At 44.6% G+C, this 26,735-nt stretch overlaps 1 protein-coding gene and 1 pseudogene across 1 annotated transcript in view; one reads left to right on the forward strand and one right to left on the reverse strand.

Annotated features, from left to right (window-relative positions):
• The window catches only part of UBE2G1 (ubiquitin conjugating enzyme E2 G1), a 101,660-nt gene that overhangs the window by 11,529 nt on the left and 63,396 nt on the right, over positions 1-26,735 (reverse strand). Inside the window, exons 3-5 of the mRNA XM_035716268.2 lie at positions 19,271-19,373; positions 9,915-10,012; positions 4,771-4,949 (exon numbers count right to left, since the gene is read on the reverse strand). Coding sequence (XP_035572161.2) covers positions 4,771-4,949; positions 9,915-10,012; positions 19,271-19,373 — 380 coding nt within the window. The remainder of the gene's footprint in view (positions 1-4,770; positions 4,950-9,914; positions 10,013-19,270; positions 19,374-26,735) is intronic.
• Positions 26,178-26,347, forward strand: LOC112669151 (U4 spliceosomal RNA; annotated as a pseudogene).

Here is a 26,735-nt window from a genome sequence, read left to right on the forward strand (position 1 = left end):
TGGCCCAGGGCACGATCCTGGAGTCCCGGGATCGAGTCCCACGTCGGGCTCCCAGCATGGAGCCTGCTTCTCTCCCTCTGCCTGTGTCTCTGCCTCTTTCTCTCTCTCTCTACGTCTGTCATAAATAAATAAATAAATAAATAAATAAATAAATAAATAAATAAATAAATAAATAAATCTTAAAAAAAAAAGTCAGAAAAGTAGTCAAAACATACTTTGCCAGGCACTGTGTGCTGGGACTCGAGAGCAGAAATCCCTTACACAAATTTCCTCTACAGGCAAAATCCTCAGAGAAACAAGAATGCATGGTGAACAATGACAGTTGTACATTACTGGGAAGGGCAGTGACACCTGCAGGTTAGCTCTCAGGCCACAGGAGGCTCCAGAAACTATAGCCGACGCTAAGGTCCTCCCTAAGTAGAGCTGCAGTGCATGCGCCACACCGAGGGGACACGGGGGCATGAGAACGGGACCCAAGGCAGCACCAGCAGAGTTTATGAAAACTGGGCTGATTTTCTCGAACCTGAGAGCAGCAGAAAATTCTCACCAACGCATCCAGCCCTTTTCTGTTTTGAAAAACATCGTTCAGGGACACCTGGGTGGCTCAGTTAGTTAAACGTCCGACTTGGTTTTGGCTTAGGTGGTGACCTCAGGGTCGTGAGGTGGAGGCCTGTGCTGGGATCAGCACCCAGGTGGAGCCTGCCACAGATCCCTCCCTAGGCCTCGGCTCCTCCCCAACCTCTAAAAAAAATCTTTCATTTAGCGACAGAAAAGGCTAGAAATCTTCACTCCTCGCCCCTGCAGAGGAAGAGATTTGAACTTTCTGCCCTCAAAAGCAGGGCAGCCCAGGAAGCCAACTACCATGATAAACCCTAGGACACGCTGTGACGCCGACACAGAGACTTGGAGATGTCCGCTCAAGTATTTGTAGATAAAATCTTACAAGATCTGTAAATACTTCATCATCACTTTTTAAGTAAAAGGAAGAAAAGAACGATCCCAGGCACAGAGAAGGTCAGTCTCAAGGAACAGAGTCTCCTCAAGCAGAGCATAAAGCACAGGCACCGGGCCCAGGCAGGAAGGCTGATCCCCACATACAGGGCAGTGGAGAAAGGCATTCAGACTCCGCAGCACGAGGCACCCCAGCCAGAGGGGGCCCAGGGCAGACACCTGCCAGGACCGCCAGCACGGCGGGGGCCACTGTGGCACACACCGCCCAGGACCAGCCCTGTGGTGCTGTTACCTGAAGTTTCAAGCCAAAGGCACAGGGTCCATCCATGTCTGCTCTCCTGAGACCCCATTACTACAATCATACTGAAATGGTTTCTTGAGGTTATAAACCCTTGCTGCCAAGGACAGTCATCTAAATGGGGCAAGAGTTTCCTCTGGAAGACTACATGCAGGCGGCAGGAACCAGAGAAAAGGGGGGACCAGGCCAACCCCACAGAAGGCATAGCTCACACAGAGCCACTCAGACTTGGGCTGAACAGACACAGCTCAACAGTATGGCATTTCCTCCCACCCATGGCCCAGGCCCAAGGTCTACCATGTTCCTGAGATGCTAACAGACAACAAGGATGCACGATCCCACTAGCGTGGGCTAGCACCAGGAGGGCCTGCCCCTCCAGGCTGAACTTTGTGTCTGGCTCACAGCCCACACCCAAGCGGGGTCAACCCCGTGCGTGCACCTGTGCCATCCTCGCTCTGTACACCCTAGCAGCTCCATCAGCGACCCATGGAGCAGAAAGCCCACAGGGCTCTGGCCCAGACTTCAAATATAAGAGAAAAAACTTGCCTCAGAGAATGACCAGATTTAACTTTAAAAAATTTAATTAGAACTCCCACAAGATGGAAGAACCATTTAATTAAACAGTGACATGATTTTATGAAAAAGGATAAAAACGCAGAAAAGAACAAGCTTCTTATTAAAAATTTAAGAGTAATGCCACCCAAAGGAGAATTCCACAGGACTCGGAATCAGTGCAGGTTTAGATGGGACAGAGCACGAGGCCATCTGGGCAAAAGCTACAGGTCCAAAGCAGGAAGGAGCATGTGCTCAAATACAAAAATCAATAAAGACAAGGAGGAAAGAATACCATACATGAGGAAAACTTCCCGGAGCTCAAGTCCCACAAGGACATGCTGACCACAGGCATCCCCCCACAGCCACGTGATGCGCTCTGTGGGCTCAGCTGCCCATGGCCAAGCCCGGTCAGCCCAGGAGCAGACAGTCCCCTCTGAGTGACACCAGAAGGGTCACCCATTGCCTCAGACAGCGTCATTGTGTCGTGAGGGCACATGATCACCTCACAGCCTGGCAAGGAGGGCAAGCCCCATAGTCCCACGACCTGTCTTACAGGGAGGGTACCATTACAGCTGCTGTTTTGTTATCAGTCGTCGCTGTAAATCTCTCACTAGGCCCAACTCACAAACTGGACTTTATCGTGTGTGTACAAATAGGAAATAACCTCACGTGGGGTGGTGCCTGAGTGGCTTGGCTGGTTAGGTGGTCTGCCTTCCCAGGGTCCTGGGAACCAGTTGGGCATTAGGCTCCCTCTCCCGCTGCCCCTCCCCCTGCTTGTGTGCTCTCTCACTCACTCTGTCAAATAAATAATAAATGAGACCTTCAACAACAAAAAAACATCAAATGTACATAGGCTGGGTACTGATCCCCGATTTCAGGCATCTCCTGGGGGGCGGGGGTCTCAGAACATCCTCGTCACCAAGAAGAGGGACTACCGCACAGAAATGAAAAATCGTAAATGCCACACAACATGAAATTCTGAAGGTCAAGAACCTGAAGGGAACAGGGAAAACAGAAAAAGAAAGAAAAGGTCACCCACAAAAGCAAGAAAGTCAGCCATGCATCAGCTTCCTCAGCAGCAGCAATAACACGAAAAGTCCAAATCTGTATAAAGCTGCACTGCACCCCTCCCCAGAATTCTACAAACGCTCCCTTAAATACAACGCAGGATAAAAACCTGTCCAGGGATCCCTGGGTGGCGCAGTGGTTTGGCGCCTGCCTTTGGCCCAGGGCGCGATCCTGGAGACCTGGGATCGAATCCCACATCAGGCTCCTGGTGCATGGAGCCTGCTTCTCCCTCTGCCTATGTCTCTGCCTCTCTCTCTCTCTCTGTGACTATCATAAATAAAAAATTAAAAAAAAAAAAAAAAAAAAAACCTGTCCAGACAAGTAAGGACCCAGGTCTTAGTTCCCACAGAGCCTTTCTGAAATGTGTGGGGCAACAGGACGACGGCCACCAAGGAGGACAAGCCGGACCCAGGAAACAGCAGAGCAGGTAGCAGAAGTCCCAGGACGGCAGCCACGCCCTGTCAGAGCCCAAGGGTGGAGGGGCCAGGAGAGGGTCTCCAGAGAGGATGCGGGTTTCCCGGAACAGGCACCACTGACCAGGAAGTCAGAAGAGCAAACAATAGAACCACAGGAACACACGATGAGGTGTCCAACCAAGAGGGAAAAGCCAACATAAGAGGTAAACGAAACCATGTGCAAGCCAGGACCATCTGTACAGGAGGCAACTAACTGATGAAGTCAGAAGAAGCAGGACAGATGTCGCACAGCCTGTGGTGCACAGATCAGAGTCTCATCTGCAATAGTTCAGCTTTGCACAAAGCTACTCCCATCTTCATGGAAACGTCCATCATCAGGCAAGGATAGCCCCTTCTCAGGAGGCCCCATGGTTCCAGACTCTGCTCTCCTGGGGAGTTTCTAACTTTTCCATTTTCATACTTTCAGGTATTTGCTCTTATTTTATCCTTAATTTTAACCTTTATGAAGATTAAGATACAGCTTGTCAGTTCTGATCTGATTACAGAAAACCAAGCATGCATCAAAGTAAACAAGAATTAGTTCTCTCTCAAAATGACTCCACAGGATTTCTTCTCCCTTCCCACTGCTTCCAGTGCTCGGACTGGCGCTCAGCTAAGTAAAAAGCTAGGAGGCTTTTCTGCCAGTTTTCATTTCAATTTGTTCACTAAGTTCAAAAATTCAAAGGCATAATTTGAAAAGGGTTCATCGATGTAGTTCTTCTACATATAATACAGGCGATCTCACCCAGGTTATTCTATCAGTTTGAAGTAACCCAAGAAGAAAGGCGAATTTAACCTCCTGGCTTTGACAGATGCTCATAAAAGTCCTAAGAATAAGAATTAGAATGAAAGGCTTTTCAAAGGAGAACAGAAGGCTGAGGAAAGAGACTATCCCAGAGCACAAGAGACTAATAAAACATGAACACAAAGAAAATGTAGATTCCCAGGTTCTGGATTTAAAAAAGGCAGGTATGAAGAACAACATTGGAGAAGTGTGACTATGGACCATGTGTGCGTGAGCAGGACTGTACGCTGACAGACCTGTGCTGTGGGAACGAGGAGGTTGCCTCTGTTCTCAGGAGAGGCTGGTGATGTGTTACCAGTGGAGAGTCACGACATCTGTAAAGACTTCTCAAACACTTTAGGGAAAAAAAATGTAAAATCTCCACAATTGGTGAATCTAGGTGAAGAGTGTTTACAGCTATGAAAGATAGTGCCCTTATTCTTAAAAGATGCAGGTTCAAGTATTTAGGGGTAAAGCTTACTTAACGTCTATAACCTATTTTTGTACAGATTCCAGAGAGACATACATGTGTGTGAATAGATCTGCGCGCATGCGCGCGCGCGCGCGCGCACACACACACACACACACACTCACACAGATACTGCAGCCCTCATTGAGGGTGGTTAAAGGGAAGGGAACATTGTGCATGACCAGCTTACCGCAGCATCAACATTAGCAGGTGAGTCTCCGTTAGGGTCTGCCAGCATCGAAATGACACTAATCATGATGGTTTCCACAGTGTGAATTGGGAGCCAGCGTTCCTCTGGCTTTTCATAACCATATTTGTCTTCCCCAGGCTCATGAAGAATGGAAATGCATACATCACCATTTTTATCAACTGCAAAATTAAAGTGTGAGAGTCTGTTTAAAGTATTTACAATACCGTGGTTAAACATAGAAGCAGCTATTTTAGACAGGGCCCTGGCTCCCACAGGTCTGTACAAAACATTCAATATATACAGAAGATGATTTCCAAGATGGAACCTGTTCACCTTTAGGAAGACCACAGATTGTACCCAGCAGGCCCCACTTGTCAGAGCCAACACACACACAAGCAATCTCTTCCGTGTGCAGAGCCCCAAGGTGCCTATACATGCATGGATTTACACACAGGAAATACAAAATGACTCTGCTCTTCGTATCAAGTACAGATCCAAATGCCAGAGCTGAGTCTCTATGTGAGGATTTCCCAGATTCCCCACCAACTTACTGATCTAAAGTGGTGACAGTCAACCATCCAGAGACTTCCCTAAAGAAAATATGAGAAGTAACCTCATCATGTAGTTTTTAAATCACATAAAGGCAAAATCACATTTTCAGGGACAGGAGCATACTCAAATTCAGAAAAGGAACATGTCACATTGCCGATGAAAATTCATCAACGTGAATGACATTCACGAAGCATCTTTTCTGTAAAACTAGGATTTAAAATCCAAGTCACAAACTAATTGTTGATCACAACAAAGGTGAACTTCGAACCCACCAGCTCATTTATATCACACAAATATACCAAAAATTCATGACTAATCTTTTATGGTGAAGTTTTCTCCACTGCAAAATAAAAAAGAAGAAGACGAAAATAAAGTATACTCATTTGGAAAATGTTAGAAAAGACAGGAAAGTTTAAGAATTTTTGGTGTAAGAAGCTTTTCAATCAAATGTCCAAATCCCATAAATAATCAGTGGCAATATGTCTAATTCATCCCTGTTTTTGCACCTGAGGTCTAACAGACTTGTGACAGGTACCACCCTAACAGTTACATTCCATGTCCTGACTTGGGCCCCTGCCTTATTGGTAGAAACTTGGGGGAAGCTGAGCCCGAGTCTGTTCATACCGCTTGTGCCCCAACAAATGCTTCCCCAATGCTTGCTTGCACACGGGCGTACGAGCACAGCCATGACAGGCCCGCAACTCGGGCCTCATCTGGGCTGCTCTTCAGGCCCCAACCTCCCAGTACAATTGGCAGAGTGCAGACACTAGACCAGAGGCAGGAAAAGTAATGACAAACTGTAAGCGCACTGCGAAATGTGACACAAAATGCTTGTGCCGCGTTCTTTAATTTCATCGTGTACCACATAATGAGGGTTTTTTCCAAGTCATTTTCTTTGAAAACATGGTGTTAAATGTTTCTATAGAACTCTATCAGACAGAATCAATTTAAGATTCATTTTCCTGGGGATCCCTAGGTGGCTCAGTGGTTTGGCTCCTGCCTTCGGCCCAGGGTGTGATTCTGAAGTCCCGGGATTGAGTCCCGCCATCGGGCTCCCTGCATGGAGCCTGCTTCTCCCTCTGCCTGTGTCTCTGCCTCTCTCTCTCTCTCTCTCTCTCTGTGTGTGTCTCATGAATAAATAAATAAAATCTTAAAAAAATAAAACTCATTTTCCTTTTTTGGGAACTACTGTTATCATCTAAGATCTTTAAATCTTTAACCTGAGTCCTTTCATTTTAAACATAATTTAACTTTTTTAAGTGAAAGGTTTTTATAGGCTCCATACCTACTACCAAATTACAGTCTAAAATATAAATCCAAGTGGGCCGCCTGGGTGGTTCAGTGGGGTGAGCATCTGACTCCAGGCCTTGGCTCAGGTTATGACCTTAGGGTCATGGATGGAGCCCCTGCATCAGGCTCTGTGTTCAGTGGGGAGTCTGCTTGAGATTCTCTCTTTCTCTCTGCCCCTCCCCCATCTCTCTCTCTCTTTATCTCCCAAATAAATAAATCTTTAAATTAGAAAAGTGAAAAATAGGGCAGCCCCGGTGGCTCAGCGGTTTAGCGCCACCTTCAGTCCAGGGTGTGATCCTGGAGTCGCAGGATCGAATCCCATATCAGGCTCCCTGCATGGAGCCTCCTTCTCCCTCTGCCTGTGTCTCTGCCTCCCTCTCTCTGGGTCTCTCCTGAATAAATAAATAAAATCTTAAAAAAAAAAAGAAAGAAAATACATTTCCTCTGGTGAAATGTCCGTTTTTAACCTTTACCCATTTACAGACTCAAATGTCTAGTTTTTTCTTGCCAAACTGCTTCCTTCCCATCTTCCTGTCACCTTCACACCCCAACAGGGATCCTCACTGCTCTTGCTGACACAGGTTCATTTACAAGCCTGATTCTCCATTCAGTGGCCACTCATCTCACTGTTTAGCCTTTCAGGATGTGAAACTAGGAAATTCTTGCCCTAACACCCAACAAATAACTTATTTTTTTAAGCTACTTGAAATTGTTCACTCCATTTGGAGTTTTAATCCACTGCCTATACACAGCCAGCCCTCAGCCCTCGACAAGGGACCCAGGTGAGGATGGCTGCCCCAACCCCTGTAGCACACCTGTCATGCGAGCTCGAGCCCATGGGATCCCTCACCGTCCAGGCCTCTCAGCCTGACTTCTGACAGTTGTTTCTAGTGCTTCACCATGACAAATCCTGGGACAGTAACATTCAAGTGCAAGTGTTGTGTGGACATGTCTTCCAACGTTCCTGGTTCTCCACCCAGTAGGAATGGAGTGAGTTAGAAATAGTTGTGAGGTAACCATGTTCAACCCTTGAAGAACCGCCAGACTCTCCCCCCACAGTGGCTGCACCGCTGCGATCTTTCTAGTGTGGACAAAGGTTCCCACTCCTGTGTGCGCTCGCCAATACTCGTTTGTCATCTTCCTTTTGGACGGGAGCCACCTGGTGGGTGTAACGTATTTCGATGTGGCTTTGACTCCACAGACCTTCTGTGAATGGCCCATCACTTCCAAATCCTTCCCTCACTACCACCACCCACAGCTGCTAGTCAGCGAGTGAAAGGAACTAAACCTCCCTTCCTGCTTCGACTCTCCACTCAAGCTTTCATCCTCCACATGTCTCCCAGCCCTTGGTCTGGCTCACTCTTCAGTCCTTCCTCCATGGGTGTCCTCTTTCCAGAAGGAGACACACTCAAATGAATCTGCCACACAGTTTTAAAGCACCAGATTTTGGGGATCCCTGAGTAGCTCAGCAGTTTAGCACCTGCCTTTGGCCCAGGGCATAATCCTGGAGTCCGGGGATCGAGTCCCACATCAGGCTCAATGCATGGAGCTTACTTCTCCCTCTGCCTGTGTCTCTGCCTCTCTCTCTCTCTCTCTCTTTCTCTCTCTATCTGCATCTCTCATAAATAAATAACATCTTCTAAAAAATAAAAAAATAAATAAAGCACCAGAATTTAATGAGAACCCACAGCCCAAGGAACAAAGTTAAAGCCAGGTGTTCACACGTCAAAATTCCGCTTAAGAATCACATTCTCTAGAAAGCACTCTCCAAGCCTCTCATCCGTGTGGCCCAACGCCCATGTGGCAACAACACTGTCCTCCCAATGTCACGTCTGCATGTCCACTCCTCCCCTGAGACTCAGGAACCGTCTTCCCCTCAGGGCCCAGCTCATGGCTGCCTTCTTCTCCCTTGGAATGACCTCTCTTGCCTCCAGGCCTGCCCCCCTCTCCGCCCCACCACCTCCTCAGGTGCCCTTTCTTCACGAAGCATCTCTGCTCTCCAGTCAAGTGTTGGTGATTTCACCACTGCCTCTCCCCTCGTGGCCTGCAAAATGAAGTCTCTCCAACCTACAACAAGCCCTCATTTCATCAGCTGTCCTCGTAAACTACCAGGCCACTGCTCTCCTGCCTCCCAAAGGAAGAGACTCTCACGCGGGGCTCTCAGAGAAACTGAGGCTCATGGAGGCTTTGCCTATAGCCACGCAGCCAACAGGAGGTGGAGCCAACACCCGGAAGCTTTGTTCCATCTTCCTCCGGGATGGGTGCAAGACGACTGCCTGTGACACGTCAAATCCCACAAGGGAAGGTAAGAGCAGCCGCCAGAGCCGAGGAGAGGGGGTCAGGGCGGACGTGCAATGATGCTGGCTCCCCACGGGGCTCCTAAGGGCTTTCCGCTCCCCAGTTTGGGTCTCCCGACACCCATCTGCTTCGGAAGCCACTGGGCTCTCCTATATTCTCCATACCCTTGTAACAAAGCCTTCACTCACTCACTCACTCACTCCCTCCCTCTCACGGATTTTTGCTCCCTGGCAACGCAGCGCCGATGCTGAGAAGCAGAACGCAGATCAGTGCAGGAGCCAGAAATGACAACTCTGGTGACAAAACATTGACACTCAAGAAAGAAACACTCATGAGCCCCACCCCACAAACCAAGGGCAAAGGCTCAGGGAGACTGTGTACAAACACACTTTACCTAGCCCAACCTTTGGTCCACAAAGTGAATTTTAAATGGTAATACATCTTTGGGTAGAAGAGTCAGTGTCACCGCGTTCCAGGAACAGCAGGACTGGATGCTTTCCAAAGGGACAGCTCATTTGACCCTGGCGGTCACCTCCCAAGGCCAGCAAGATGCTTCCCTTAACAGCTTAATATAGGTAAAAAGTTAACAGTTGCCCACAGTCTAAGAATAAAGATGAGAAATATAAATTTAAAATCCAGGTTTAATTAGTCCTGTGCTCTCCACAGTAGCTTGAGTCACCTCATACCTTGGAAATTGTCTCCTCAATTGTAAGCACTCCATTCATGGCAAGTATTATACCCAGTGATAACCTTGCCTCTCATGAAACCCTGAGTCTCAAAGAGTTGAAAACTAAGTAAATAAATAAATATTTTTATATGAGGTCTATTCCTCCTGCTGTTCTAGACAAATGAACACAAGGCCATGCGCATAATGAACACAGTGACCTGGGCACAGAAATCCCACTGTGATTTCACTGACAACCACCTCTTTCTCACTGACCTTGAAAACCTCAGTGATGGGTCATCATATTTGCACATGTCAGAGTAAAACCAGATAAACTTACCATTTGGGTGCCAGATCTCTGTAATGAATTTCATTTTAGGAGGCCGGAGGGGATAATCTTTTGGGAAAGTGAGATGAGCCTTAAAAACACCACCTTCGCTGGAAGAAAAACAAAGACATGTTCTTGCCATGAGTTCTGTGTATCAACAAACAATAAAGACAACAAACATGAGACAAGGATGCTGGCTGCCAACTGTAAGTGAAGGGAATCAAGGCTCTGGGTCTCCCTCACTCACACAGTCAGTTAACAGACCGCTGCTGCACCTACACTTTACCAAACTCTCACAGAGCTTGGAAAATGGAAGGAACAGGCATCCGTACCAGGGTCACGTCACTGTTGTGCCAGCAACTCTAACATGTCAGAGGCCGGGGGTGTAACTTTGTCCGTGGGGCCAAGGCCAATTCCTCCATCCTGACCTCCAACTACCACCTTCCCTCCACTCCAGGCCGTCTTCTGTCCCTTCATCAGCTCACATCAGCTCTTTCTCACTCAGAATTCACACACGTACTGGCTGTTCCCCATGGGGACACATGTGCTGAACTTCCATTCATCCATTCATTTATTCATCTCATCATTTAACAAATACTTCTTCACCCTTTACCTGTCAGACACTAGGAGCATAAAGTCTCTCAAGGAGTTTACATTCCAGTGACTTCCCAAGTGGTGTCATGCTCTATAGTCACGCTATCCAAGATGGTAGCCCATAACCCTTGAAATATGGCCCATGCAACTGAGGAGTTGAATTTTTAATTTTATCTCATTTTAATAGAACATACAGCCAGTGACGGCTATCTTAGTGCTGTCTTAGATCTGTTCTGGAAGGGCTGTCAACCAGTACAATGAGTATTATGTTAACAGCAAAAACCAAGGACATCAAGGCAGCCTTGTGCGGCATATGACTGGGTTCCTGCCATATGTCATTGGTATGAGCTATTTCCTGTGCTTGAAATACCCTTCTCCCCTTGTCATCAATTAGAACTCAGCTTCGAGGTTCCTGGGGGGCTCAGTTGATGAAGCATCTGCCTTCACCTCAGGTCATGAACTCAGGGTCCCGGGATCGAGTCCTGAGTCGGGCTCCCCACATGGCAAGGAGTCTGCTTCTCCCTCTCCCTCTGCCCTACCCCCACACATGCTCACACACTCACTCACTCTTCTTATATAAATAAAATTCTTTTTTTAAGATTTAACTTATTTATTCATGAGAAACACAGAGAGAGGCAGATACACAGGCAGAGGGAGAAGCAGGCTCCCTGCAGGGAGCCCGATGCAAGACTCGATCCCAGGACCCCAGGATCTGACCTGAGCCAAAGGCAGACACTCAACCACTGAGACCCCCAGGGACCCCAATAAATAAGATCTAAAAAAAAAAAAAAGAACTCAGCTTCAACATTACCTCTTGAGACCTTACTTGACTCCCCACTCTTAACTATCCACTGTGTCCCTTTATCACACTGCCTTCATTTTTTAATTCCAACATCTATTTGCACATCTGATTCTTTATGGTTTGGTGTACGCTCCATCAGAGCAGGGTCATGTGATTATATTTGTTTCAGATCAATGAGAAATGGGATTCTCAGGTCATTAAATGGTTTTCATTAATTGAACTAATATACACTGATTACCTGCTTGTGTGAGGCCCTCTTCTATGTAAAATAATAAAACAGAGAAGCAGACATTAGAGACCACTAGTTTCACAGAACTTACCATTGTAGTGGCAGAAGGAAAGTATCAAGCAAAATACCAGTAATAACTACTGGAATGATGAGAGCAATCTAATATTAAATTTTTTTAAAAATTTATATATAGGATAAGCCCATTTGTCCCTCATAAGGAAAAACAGGGATTCTTCTGTATAGATAGAAAACCATCAGCAAACACAATCCTACTACAGACAGAGCACAAGAGGATGGGATCTTTTCTTCTCTGCTTTGTATATTTCAATATAGATCGAATTTTTAACCACAAGCATTAATTTTTATTGCCTTTTCTGAGCACAAAGGTTCTGGGGAACGACTTTAAAACAGACAGCAGATCATTAAAACCAAATACTTCTGAACACCCATGGAAGGCCGATGGGCTCCCACCATGCAGAGTAATCATGGTGACACCATCATGGTAAAATCAACAGGATAGGGCTACAAGAGGGTCAGAGGGAGAATGGGGTGGTCAACGACAAGCATGATGTGCAGGACAATTTGAAAAGTTTGGCACTTAAAGAACAGGATAACTGGACGGGGAAACACCACAAATACCAGGCTTCAAAAAAAGAGGGAAAAAATGGAATTTGTTTGCAAGGACATGGGGAAGGAAGATGAGTGACACTCGAACTAAGCCACTGGAAGAAAAGCTCCTCAGGAAAAAGAAAGAACATCTTTTCCTTTTGTTTTGTTTTAAATATTTATTTATTTATTTCTATTTATGATAGACACACACAAAGAGAGAGAGGCAGAGACACACAGGAGGAGTGAGAAGCAGGCTCCATGCCGGGAGCCCGACGCGGGACTCGATCCCAAGACTCCAGGATCACAACCTGGGCCAAAGGCAGGCACCAAACCACTGAGTCACCCAGGGATCCCCCATCCTTTCCTTTTGTGCTGGAAGAACAGACTGAATGCGGTCCAGATATCCGGGGTAAAAAGTCAGAACGAGGGGCAGCCTGGGTGGCTCAGTGGTTTAGCGCCATCTTTGGCCCAGGGTGTGATCCTGGAGTCCCGGGATCGAGCCCCACATCAGGCTCCCTGCATGGAGCCTGCTTCTCCCTCTGCCTGTGTCTCTGCCTCTCTCTCTCTCTTCTCTCTCTCTCTCTCTGTGTCTTTCATAAATAAATAAAATAAAATCTTAAAAAAAAAAAAAGTTAGAACGATGACCAAGTGTATGCCTGGCACATAGCCTCCAGTCCTAACATACGGACAACGGACTGAAGGGGAAGCAGGGCTCTGGTGGGAAGGGCCTGTGCAATGTTGGTGGCAGGGCTGCACACAGCTCCCATCCCTGTGCGGACTTAGTGCCAGACTGACCCTGGGACCTGCGAACGTATGGACGCGCTTTTCAAACCGCGGCTACAAAGCCAACTAAATGAGTCACTAATCAGTTTTCCTAATAAAACTCAAGTAGAAAACACTGGCGCTAATCCCAGATAGCCCATTTTTACTACGGTAATCTACATTCACGCATTGGGTCATGATGTAAAACACTTCTGATGATGGCAGGAAAAAAAGGCCAGTTTGAAAGCTACCAACAGAAAACAGCTAAAAGTCTACGTTAAAAGGACATCAGAAGAGCTGCCACAAAGCCTTCGTGCTTCGGTCCAAGGACCCAGCCATGCATGTCTCTGTATTGAGGAAGCATCCCTAGGGGTCTTCATTTTGACTGATTAGATTCACTTTCTATTAGCTGATTGAAATCCCAGTCATGAAAAACTGCCTCCCTCTCTTAAATTTTTAATCTTTAAAATATCAAATTTTATTAAAAGAATTATCTCAAAAGGTTTAAAGCACATAATTTTCACTCTGTCTACAAAGTCCTCCCCACTCTGAACCAACCATATTATTCTTGATAGTTTTCCTCCTATCAGTGGATTCCTATCTGTTTCTCTAAAACCCAAGCTCAGTGGTCTCGGCTTGTGGGTGCAAACTCCCGGTGAACAGCCAGACTGGGAAGAGGAGCACCACCCCTGGGGCATGAAATATTATAAACTAAACGTTCATATGTCACATATTTACTACTTTCCAAATCTGCAAAAATGTTACTAGGTTGAGTCACATGACAGTTCAGTAAAAAGCATCTATGAATTAAAAATATCTTCTGTTACATCACAGATACTAATAGTGCAATTGTCAGCATGATGTTAAAAAGGGGTGAGAAACCAAGAGAGTTTCACATTTGAAAAGGTTGAGAAACCTAAATAAGCCTTCTTGAACCCTCTTCCATGAGCCTCACTTACTGTTTCTGTATTAAATTACAGAAATCTTACAGAGACCAGACTCTATCATTCTGCCATATTTACTTTATTTAAACAACATCCTGAATGCTGCCATCTGAAATTTTGCTCAACACTGTTCTTTTAAAATTATTCCTGGTCATACCTGTTTCTTGTCCATTCATTTTATCTGCCACATTTTACAATTTATTCATACAGATAAGATACTTGATTACTTACAAATTTTTTGCTACTACATGCAACAGAACAGTGAGTATCCCAAACATTCCTGGGCATGAGGTTTTTACCCTAGACACAAAACTGCTAAGACAAAGTTGAAGTAACTTCGAAGTCACCACGGCAAACAGAATTGGCAGGGTCGGGGAGCTAAGTGGTAAGGGACGTGGCGTTCCCACTGACACACCAGTTGGTAAGTAATGCGGGTACAAGGTTCATTCCTTCCAAATTCTCGTTACAGAACATATGGCTTGTGCTTCCAAGTCTTAAGCAGAACCGTAAAAGGATGTTGTTACTATAGAATAACATTAACCAGAGTTTGGTTAATCGACTCTACATTTCCTATACCCACTCAAGGAAACGCAGTACAATAAAATGCAATATAATCTTATTATTTTCCATATTTTCCACACCCGTGCCAGGAGTAATAAAATAAAGCATACTTCTTGAACAGACTAGCCATTGATGATGAAAGAATAAGAGATAAGAGAAGGTACACACTCACCATTCACTGGTACAAATTTATAAAATTCGTAATTATGTAGTGATATCCGAGTCTCCTGAGCTTCCTTTAAAAACCATGCTGCCGCTCTTGCCTAAAATGTCTGTTTCTGTGGACACTACCTGACACGGGCAGGCTGCACACAGAGGTGCACACACCTTTCAGCTGTCACAGAAACACAGCTTAGAGAGCCTGTTCTCAGCACCAGGAAGCGGTAACAGACACATAATACCATGGAAGGAGAACTACAACAGCTACATTAGCTACATTATCACACTCGTGATAACTCTCAGGCTTCGGGAAACGCGGGGATGACTAGTTATTGATCACCCAACTGAACGGTGTAGAGTGCCCTCTAGTGACTACATGACGGCCAATGACACATCACTAACTCCTGCTGTCACTACATACATCATCTTGCTAGGTGGTGAAGTGATCAGTCCACGTTAACTTTTACTGACTTCTAACCCTAGCCCCCTGTGTGCGCTGAGAGCAGTGGTTTACACTGAAAGTCTGCACCCCACAGACCCCTCCAACAACTGCAATGCGGCCTTGACTCTCTGTACACCACTCAGGCAACTACAAGCATACCGGGAATTTCCTTACTGTTACATCAACACACACTATGAAATACTGGATTCTTGACACTTTTCGAGAGCTTACTTCTCCACACGCTTTCCTCTCTTTACCCCCTTAGGGCTCATCTGCCCCCAAGCGCTCCCACTCTATCTTCTGAGCAAAGGCTGTATATCTCCCTCCCGGGGATTGCTATGGTTAGCGCCCAACTCCCAGCCCATCTTGCCCACCACGAAGAAACTTTTAGAATAACAGTGTTAAAAACAAATTTTTCTTGCAGAAATAAAATGCAAGTAAGCTGAAGGAAAATGAAACCCATAATCCCAAAGTTGTGATACTCAGGAATTCGATGCACACTGTACCCTATAAACCTAACTGGTGGCTCATGGGGTAAAATTCTCCAGTGGTTGTGCTTTGTCCTCAGGACCAAATACAAATCCAAGCCCTTTAACAGCATTGATAAACTTCCAGTAGCCCTCCACTCCCTGTCCAACCTTGTATCTGGACCTTCCGTGTGCTCACCTCTCTCCGCAGCCACACCGTGGAGCATCCCACCTTCCATGCCCATGACACACAGCTCCCCTAGGAAACACGGTGGCTCCGTCATTACCACCCCTCTCCCCGCCTCTGCCAGAACACTTGTCCAGTTGATCCCTACTCAGTTGCTAACAGTTCCAATCTCTTCCATTCCAGAATAGCTATCTAAACCACTGTGGCCATCTCGTCCGTCTTACCAGCTACTGGGTAAAAATGAGCAGGTGACTCAACTCTGACAGCTGGAGAGCTCCCGGGGGAAAGTCTCTAGATTGTGCCTAAAACACATAAAACTAAGAAAAACCTAGCCTCTCTTCTTCCTTCAGGTGATGTTCTGAAATGCTCACATGTCTCAAAACTGCTCTAACCATTTTGCTACCAGTGCAGGACAACAAATTCTTATTCTCTAACCCAGTTATGGTCAGATTTCGGTTGCCTGTAGCCAAAAAAGCCTACTAACTCACTCTTCAGTTCCCACTTGAGATACAGCTTCCTCTGGGGAAAGTTCTGGTGCCCCAAACCGGCCACACCCTCAGTGAGCTGCCCTAACACCGTGGCCGTTACCCAGTGTGGTAAGTGACCATGTGGTGATCTATTCTGCCGACTATACGGTAACCGCTCTACAAGAAGGGATGCTGCATTTAACCAAGGTCGTGTTCCCAGAATCTAACATAAGAGTGCTCGAAAACATCTGAGGACTAGATGAAGGAGCAATGTAAACACCAGTGTAATGCTTTATTTTTGCAACTGTTCTAAATAGGAAATTGCCAAAGGGATGGCCTAGGCTCAGTAAACCTTTTTTTTTTGAGAGCCTTAAAAAAACAATACCATAACTTTCAGCACATGAATCTTAGAAAAGATTTTTAATAAGAAGGAATTCTATCCAGGTTATTCAGGATGGTTATTATGATGTCTGTCAAAGGCCATAATGCCTCATTACTCACGGGATGCTCATCATGCGTGTGTGGCATAGCTGTCCCATCAGGAAGGACTGTGCACAGAGGCCTCCAGCGGTCTCCTCAGGACGTCTACACTCCAGAGGAGCTGCCACAAAGGCTTCTGCTACCCATATCTCAGACCAGCAGCTAGCACTTTTTAAACGTATACTGAAGACTGAAATAAGTTTTTAATTGATGGAAAGAATGGGCTATTAATCAGTACAATGATTATTAAAAAGTGGTTCTCTCTGGTGAAGCCGAAGGTACATGTTATACATAAGAAGCAGCTAATAGTCTTTAGAGACACGTGCCAGCACTGCACAAGGAAGTGTGAGACCTCTACGAGGTCCCGAGAAATGGAGCTCATGCCTGGAAGCCTAACTAATCTTCTCTACAGACACCAGTTTAGAAGAATCCTTCCTGTTACCTCCCATCAACTGGAAGAGTAACAAGACTCTGCCACTGGAACGTCACTGTGTTTCCCAAGTAAAGCTTCATGTCATGTGTTTAGCTTGAAAACCTGGACTTCATCAGGCTTATAAACCAGGTTATATGTATGGTTTTTACATGCAAAATTTAATAAGAAATTTGCTTTTAAATAATATGAAGGTGGGGGAGTAACCTCAAAGATGGTTTTCAACAGCTACTGTTACCTACCCAAACTAACACCATGGAACGACCATTCCATGTTTGCATGGAATTTGCAGCAATCACCAATACACACACAGCACTGAGAAATAACGTGAGCAAAAATTCTGATTGGAAACAATCGTGACAAAACATGAATCACTTTTCCAAACGACAGAAAACCCAAAGCCCACACCACAGCTCACCCTGTATGTCCCATGCCAGCCTGCCCTGGTAACTAGTAGCCTGAATTTTCTTCTCCATCAGGTATTTTACTGGGGGAGAGGGGGGCATCTTTTAACACCTAAAATGAAACCACTGTATCCAAATCCTTGCCTGCATAGCGTCAAGGACCACAGCTGAGCAAGGAAGTGTAGTCCCCAAGAAAGTCAAGATACAGGTCTGCCCTCTGTCCCTTGGGTGTTTGGCTCTAAGAAGGTCACTGCGTTTTGTTCCAAAACCTCAACTTATATAAACAGTACGGAACTTACATTCATCACTAACAATCCATCCTACAGAACACAGACTATTAGTAAGTTTAAGATAGTCTGCAAACATTCAGAGCAGAAAATAAGACTGTGGTCTTTGAATCTAAAAGGTAGGACAAAATATTTAAGAAATCCCATCTCTCTTTTTCTCTTGCTCTTTGATACCACTACATTCTGCTGCCTAACTTCACATCAGTTAACAACGATTAATTGATTAGCTGTAACAATCACTTTTATGACCTGGGAAAAGGTAAACATTAGCTCACTATTAGTTCAAGGATCAGAACACCTTGGTTCTGGGCAGTGTTCTGTGGGGACCCAATTAAAGCAGCACTAACACTCATGATCTTGGCAAGTTCTCTCCAGCCTGAAGACACTGCCATGTAAACTGTTCTGCGTGAACATCTGCCAGATGTAATACTATGCTTTAAGTAAACTGATAACGTGCTAAGAAAGGTAAAGACTTATCTTTGAAATCACAATGTTCCCTTTGGGGGTGAAGGCACACTACAGTACAAGTGTAGGGAAGAGGGAGAAACATTTCAATCAAGAATTTTCTTCTCCCCCCGATCCTGCCAAAATGAATCCAATATCCAAGGAACAAGTAACAAATACATTATTTATATATATATAAATACATAGAGTATATATATAAATTATATATATTTCACCTTAAAAATAGCTTTCCATGGTACTTACTAAAGTGTGTCAGGAGGACCTATATATATTTTTTTTCATATAAAGTATATATATTTCACCTTAAAAATAGCTTTTCTGTAATAAATTTATTCCAGGTATTAAGAATATCGGAATTTCTGAAACTATTATATATTTAAGAAAGCAACAGTTTTTTTTTAATTTTTTATTGGAGTTCATTTGCCAACATATAGCATAACACCCAGTGCTCATCCTGCCAAGTGCCCCCCTCATTGCCCATCACCCAGTCACCCCAACCCCCGCCCACTTCCCCTTCCACTACCCCTTGTTCATTTCCGAGTTAGGTGTCTCTCATGTTTTGTCACCCTCACTGATATTTTCACTCATTTTCTCTCCTTTCCCTTTATTCCCTTTCACTAATTTTTATATTCCCCAAATGAATGAGACAATATAATATTTGTCCGTTTCTGACTGACTTATTTCACTCAGCATAATACCCTCCAGGTCCCTCCACGTCAAAGCAAATAGTGGGTATTTGTCGTTTCTAATGACTAAGTAATATTCCATTGTATACATAAACCACATCTTCTTTATCCATTCATCTTTCGATGGACACCGAGGCTCCTTCCACAATTTGGCTATTGTGGACATTGCTGCTATAAACATTGGGGTGCAGGTGTCTCAGCGCAACAGGTTTTAGACACTAGAATTTCAAGCGGAACACAAAAACCCTAGACATGATCATTTAGTACAAACAATTTCACCTAAACAAAGCCATTTCAACTGCTTTAAAAGATAATTTCACTTCAGTTTGCCAAAGCAGTTTAGATTTCAATTAATGATGAGAGCCACTGTAGTATCAGTTCCATGGTACTTACTAAAGTGTGTCAGGAGGACCAATGATGAGGACTTCCCACCGGTAAAGATCATTGTCATCTATCAAACCTGCTGAAAAGCCTTCCACAGGATTTTTGTTGAGTTCTGTGGGGGGGAAAAATTAAAACTTTTAGGCATAAAATTTTCACCCAACAGATAAATTACAGAATATGAATATACGTAGTATAAATTCCAAACCTTTCAGCAGATACACTGGGGTCCATTAGCAAAATGCTACCAGACGGCTAAATACTTGCATTTCTGTAAAGAGGGTCACCTGGCCCCTCATACGTCCACCGTGGTTTCCAGCAGGCTCTCAGCATTCTGGGGGGACCTCCGTGGTGGACACATCCTGACACACGGCTATCAGGCCCAGCCCCTTAGAGCCTGTGGCCCCACAGGTGAGGGAAGCCAGCACGCCCAGGCATTCTTAATTCTTAAGACTGTGCTCTGGGGGACACTTTCAAAAGCACCACGAGAGGACCTAATACCTTCTGTTGGAGTTTGTGGAGCTCACCCACCTTCACTGATACTAATGTGTGTCTATCTGCCAAGCCCTCCGTAGCCCCAGGGGGACACATCCACAGCCGGTGTTCATGCATGATTCCTCAGACTCAGCACAGAGGGAGTAAAGACTCCTCGCGTCTCGCCCACCCATGTGTGTTGACCCCTTTGCCAGGCACGCTTCCGGCATATGGGATGGCTTAAGAATAACAGCCAGATGGGCACCTGGCTGGCTCAATCAGGAGAGTGTAACTATTGATCCCAGGGTCTTGAGTTCCAGCCCCACATGGGGTGTAGAGATTACTTAAGTCAATCAATATATTTTAAAAAGAAGAATAGCTGGAGCCTACAGCAATGGCAGTGGCATCATTAGCTTCCCCCCTTCCAGAGAGACCGTGCTATGGAGTGGACAGAGGATGATGGAAGCAAAGTACTAGTGAGGTGGGGGCGCACAGGCCAACAAGGCTTAAGAATGACCCACTGGGGATCCCTGGGTGGCTCAGCGTTTTAGTGCCTGCCTTTGGCCCAGGGCACGATCCTAGAGTCCCGGGATCGAGTCCCGTGTCGGGCTCCCTGTGTGGAGCCTGCTTCTCCCTCTGCCTGTGTCTCTGCCTCTCTCTCTCTGTGTCTATCATGAATAAATAAAATCTTTAAAAAAAAAAAAAAAAGAATGACCTACTGATAGTGGGTATTATGAACAGATTTTTTTAAACAGTTGTTTAATGAAGTATAATTGACCTTCAGTGAATCGCACATATTTAAATAAAACTTGATATATATTAATATACATACACACCTGTAAAGCCATCAACACTATGATAGAAAATATATATACACCCTGTATATTAAAAAAAAACACAACAAGGAGCTCAAACAGTAGCACCAACTGGCCCCAAGTGAGAAGTGGGGACCGCACACTTGGGGCCTGAACAAGGGTGTGAGTCTCACGCTTCTGCAATCAGGCTCAAAGAGCTCAGTCTAAGGACACAAGTGAGTGTAATACAACCCAGAGTGCTTTTACAGAGGACTGAACAGAGTGTGTTACCAACCCAGAAGATCTTAATTTTTGAGGAGTAAGAAGGTGGTGCTATTTCAACAACTAGGATTTAACACCCGACATGCCAGTGAAACAAACACTGAGCCTAAAGTTAAATTTTATTTATATTTAAATACGAATGTCTTTTCTCAATATTTGAGAGATTTTTTTTAAAGTCTGAGTTTTCAAAAAATAAATAAATAAATAAATAAATAAACAAACAAACAAACAAACAAAAGTCTAAGTTTTCGCCTAAAAGGCATAGTAGACTTATCTAACGTTTTAAATCAGGACTGTATTTCAAAGGGCAAGAAATGTATTTTTACTGTTAAATAGCGAGTCAGGGATACCTGGGGGCTCAGTGGTTGGGTATCTGCCTTTGGCTCAGGTTGTGACCTTGGGGTCCTGGGATCAAGTTCCACATCGCCCCCCACCCCACCCCCTGGGATAGCCTGCTTCTCTCTCTGTGTCTCTGCCTCTCTCTGTGTCTCTCATGAATAAATAAAATCTTTCAAATAAATGGCGAGTCTAAGATTTTTAAGAGGATACTGAGGATGGAAAGACATGAAGCTAGGAACTGCATTTGCTTCTGCATGTGAATGCTCATGCCAGCTCCGGGGGTGGGAGGGCACCCTACGACCCATGTCACGGTCCACAGGGTAGGGCACAGCACAGACCATACACTAAGGGCACTCATGCTCTTTATCTAGATGAACATGATCATATTTCTCAGACCATTTTATTCAACATTGTATTCAAGACCTGTGGAAGATTCTATCATTTATCCAGAAATCATCTTCCCGCTGCATTTTCCATCAGAAGTCCAGTGGAGTTTTATAAATGGAGGTGGGTTAGCCCTGAAAGTAGCACATATGGTCAAAATTACCCTTGGAAACTTCCTCACATGTCCCATAAAATACATGACTGCTTCTCACTCTTGTCAATGCATCATAATTCCCAAAATTCTTCTGCACATTCCCTCCATGCTTTTCTTCTACAGGAGTGATCACATCTACTGCTTGTAAGTAATGCAAAGGCAACACTGAAGATATCCAATATCTCACTTTGGTTGTGACTTCTGCCCCCAGCAGGAGATCCCAAGGCCTAGACTCACAGGTATTCAGCAGGTTCCACCCACCTGTGGTGGCAGAGTGATACCACACCTTCACAAACGCTTCTTGTTTTCATGAGGTCTTACCTAAATAATTTACCAAATAATCATCTTTTGACTTCAGCTAAGCTCCCAGTAATTATACTTCTGCTAAGTTCCCAATAATTATACTTCTGCTAAGTTCCCAATTATACTTCTGCACGACACCCCGATTCCCATGGAAGTACCCAGTGCAGTGATTTGGAGGGGCACATGAGCATCCTCAAGAGACAGGAAAGGATAAAGGATCTGGGTGGTTGCTGCAAGGCTTAGACAGAGGAGCCTATACAGAAACCTGAAACAGGGATCAGAGCTGGCTGGAACAAAGGAGGGTATGCAGCCCAGGGCAGACAGAAGGTCAGAAGCCCTGTATCCATGGGACAATGACAAGCCTCTGAAGGGTTGGTGTTTTGTTTTTAAAACAATGAGGTGACCACGAGATTTACATTTCCAAAAACAAATCTTGCAGAGCATAAAAGATGACAGAGAATACAGCTGTAATGATGACAAAAAAAACAAAAAAAAAGGAAGCCTTAAAGGTAATCCTGGAAAGTGTACCTTACCTTTAGTAGATGCCAGTGGGAATAATGGCAAGGAACAGGGACATTTAGGATAAAAAAAAATCAACCAACTAAACTTGGTGATGTGCAGGTTAAAATAACAAGTCTAAAATGACACAGAATTCCTCCAAAAGTTAAACACAAAGTTACCAAATACCCACTAGTTCACTCTTAAGTTATCTACCCATGAGGAACAAAGACATCTGTCCACATACGAGTTTCACAAAAATGTTTATGTGTCACCATTATTCATGATAGTCACAGGTGGAAAAACCCAAACGTCCATGGAAGAACTAATTCTGGTGTGTGTACAATGGAATACTTGACAACTAAAAGGAATGAAATACTGACATATACTACAACCTAGATGAACCTCAGAATCACCAGGCTCAGTGAAAGAAACCAGACACCTAAGGTCATATATTGTAGGACTCCATTTATAGGACACGTCCAGAAAAGGTGAGTCCATGGAGATGGAAAGCAGAGCAGAGTTGCCAATGGATGGGGGAAGGGGAGACGGACACAGTGGGTGTCTGTGGGGTGATGGAAAATGGTTAGGAACTGAAAAGACAGTGGTTTACACAAAACTGTGAATACACTCAATACAACTGAACTGTCCACCTGAAAACAGCTTAGATGTCATTTTAATTTTATATCAATTTTCAAAAATAAACAGGTTTCTCTGCAGAGCAACAGAGTAGAAGTCTGTTCCTTCTCAGAAATGAGACTTACGGGCATGAAATAGGGAACTGAGGACCCCATGCAACTCTGCTTTCTGCTCCTTTTCCTGCTTCTATTCTTGCTGGGACCTGCACTCCCACTTCACACAGGCCTCAGAAAACAGCGTGTGTCCTCCTTGCAAGGGACAAGGAGTCAGACCACGTCTAAGGAATGACCAGGTAAGAATGACTGGACGAAGCCATCATATGCATGTTCCTGACCGCAGGCACGAGACTACTGAACACCAAGCTCCCTGGCTCCAAGGAGTAACACCTGGGCCCTCCTCTTTGTCAAGCCTGTTACTGGATGCCTGAGGTCATATACACTGGACCACAATCCTCAATAAAAAACCCTAGGCCCAGAGGACGGGACTCTCCTTTCCTCTCTAAGTCTCCCAGACACTGTCCACACCTGTACTCTCTCTAGCCCTTCAATAAACTCCGCTTTTACCTCCTGCTGGCTCACATTTTATTTCTATCCTGTGCAGCCGGGGATCCGGCCCACCAGCATCAGGAAGATGTGTTCATTTGAGGGGTGAGAAAAAGAAACGATGATGGGTCTAATCGTTTTGTTTTTGTTTTTTTTTAAGATTTTATTTATTCATGAGAGAAACGAGAGGAGAACGGCAGAGATATAGGCAGTGGGAGAAGCAGGCCTCATGCAGGAAGCCTGATGCAGGACTCAATCCTGGACCCCAGGATCACATCCTGAGCCAAAGGCAGACGCATTGTCAACCACTGAGCCACCCAAGCGTCCCGTTTGTTTTTTTAAGAGAGAGAGAATATGAACAGGAATGGAGAGGAGGGACAGAGGGAAGGCAAGAGAGAGCATCTAAAGCAAGATGCACGCTTCAGCACAGAGCCTGACGTGGGGCTCCATCTCACCACCCTGAGATCATGACCTGAGCAGAAATCACAGGTCAGATGCTTAACCGACTGAGCCACCCAGGCATTCCTGATGATAGTCTTAGTTTTAAAAACCTATGGGCATAAATACGCTGTGTTTTTTTGTTAATTCTTAAAGAGAGAAACTTGGGAGGGGGATAATTAGAATATTGTTGGAACTGAAGTATCAAGATTGATAGCATCATCAAGGATGAGCCATAAGTGTGAAGCCTATATAGAAGATCTAACTGAATGAATTCTAGAGATACCAATATTTGAGGATTAAAAAAAAAAAAGAGAGGCCATAAAAGTGACTAAGAATGGGAAGACAGAGAAGTAGGAGGAAACCCAAGAGAGAATTATATTAAAGAAGCCAATGGAGAAAGTTGCCAACAATAATAAACACACTACTCAAGAAAGAGGAGGTCTAAAATCAATCCACTGGGTTCAGTAAAGGAAAGCCAAGAAGGCCCCAGGGCATAACCAGTGTCAGAATAATGGAAAGGCAGGAGCCATTTAGGCAACACAGAGGTGACAAAAAGAAGGTAAGGGGAAAAAAATAAAAAATAAAAAAAATAAAAATAAAAAAAAAAAAAAGAAGGTAAGGGGAAAAAATGTAAGTGGAAACTTTTTCTAAGGCCTGTAAATGGAAAAGCATAGTAGCCACACATAGATAAAATTCCCACGGGTAGGGGATTCCCAGGTGGCTCAGCAGTTTAACACCTGCCTTTGACCCAGGGCGTGATCCTGGAGTCCTGGTATCGAGTCCCACATCGAGCTCCCTGTGTGGAGCCTGCTTCTCCCTCTGCCTCTCTCTCTCTCTCTCTCTCTCATGAATAAATAAATAAAATCTTTAAAAAAAAAAAAAAATTCCAGGCAGCCCTGGTGGCTCAGCAGTTTAGCGCCGCCTTCAGCCCAGGGTGTCATCCTGGAGACCCGGGATCGAGTCCCACATGGGGCTCCCAGCATGGAGCCTGTTTCTCCCTCAGCCTGTGTCTCTGCCTCTCTCTCTCTCTCTCTCTCTCTCTGGTGAATAAATAAATAAAACTTAAAAAAAAAAATTCCCATGGGTGTTTAATGAGAAAGGCCAAAGAAAAAGGTTTCAACATCCTACCAACATTCAAATGTTAACAGGGATACCTCCCAATACATTCAAATCTGGATGGACTACAAGACAAAACTAACCAATAAATTTAATGAAAAGAAAATATAGGATTGTTTTTCTTACATAATTTTGGGTTGGAGGCAGCCCTCCTAAGCTACCTCCAACAGGCAAAGCTCGACAGACTGTACTGCACCAAATATTTTAAACCCAGCACAACAGTAAAGCTTCGTACAAAGGAGACACTTTTTGCAACCTAACAGGTAAGTCTACAAAAAATGAACAAAAAACAAACCAAGGACAAGGAAATGTCCTTGAGAATAACAATAGGTACAGGTACAAGGATGACAACAGGGAGAGGTATAAGTGATGGACAATAATGCATGAGCAGACTTTTATGATAGGTCATTACTGAGAGGTAAGAGTAAAAGAGAATGGGAACAGGGGCTGCATATGAAAAATAAGAACTATACTTCTGAATTTGAATCCAAGTTTCCGTATGAATTCATGATAAAGCTTTAAAAAATCTAAGCTCTGGGGATGCCTGGGTGGCTCAGGAGTTGAGCATCTACCTTTGGCTCAGGGTGGGATCTCAGGGTCCTGGGATCGAGTCCCACCATTGGGCTCCCCACAGGGAACTTGCTACTCCCTCTACCTATGTCTCTGCTTCTGTGTGTCTCTCATGAACAAATAAATAAAATCTTAAAAAAAAAAATTCTGTGCACTGTCCACAGAAAGATCTAGGAACAATGACCAGCCCTGTAGAAACAAGCATCACAAGTGCCCAGAATATGGCTCCAGATAGGATTTACTACTTACGGGGACCAGGGAATACTCATAGAAATGGCTAAGTACAGGTCTCTGAAAGCACATGCCCTAGGCTCATGTCATACACGCCAAATCAAAAGGAAGCTATCAAATAATACTATGGTCTTCTTAAAAGGACTCATCCAAGCTTTGTGCAGTGGCAGTATCATAGGCCAATGAGGTTTATCTGAGGTGTGATTATTGCTAATTGAAAAGGATTCATCCAACTTAGAGAGGTTCCCACTGGCCACATATGAGACAATATGAGTATCAATGATGCTAATAAACCATTTTGTTGTTTTAAAAACCAATTAAAAACGGCATAAGATTCCGGCATAAGATTCAAGATTTATTCTTCCTTTTCTATACAAAATTATACTACCAAGTAATCAAATAGTAATTACAATTTGATCAAATGAGGTATCTCTCCATAGAAATAATCCAGTTAAAAAATGAAAAATGGACACATTGTCATACTGTCATTTTGGTCCAGGCATTTTAAAAAGGAAGACAGGGCAGCCCCGGTGGTGCAGTGGTTTAGCACTGCCTGCAGCCCGGGGTGTGATCCTGGAGACCTGGGATCAAGACCCATGTCTGGCTCCCTGCATGGAGCCTGCTTCTCCCTCTGCCTGTGTCTCTGTCTCTCATGAATAAATAAATAAAATCCTTAAAAAAAATAAAAATAAAAATAAATAAAAAGGAAG

Source organism: Canis lupus, chromosome 5, assembly GCF_003254725.2.
Source record: "Canis lupus dingo isolate Sandy chromosome 5, ASM325472v2, whole genome shotgun sequence".
Lineage (NCBI taxonomy): Eukaryota > Metazoa > Chordata > Mammalia > Carnivora > Canidae > Canis > Canis lupus.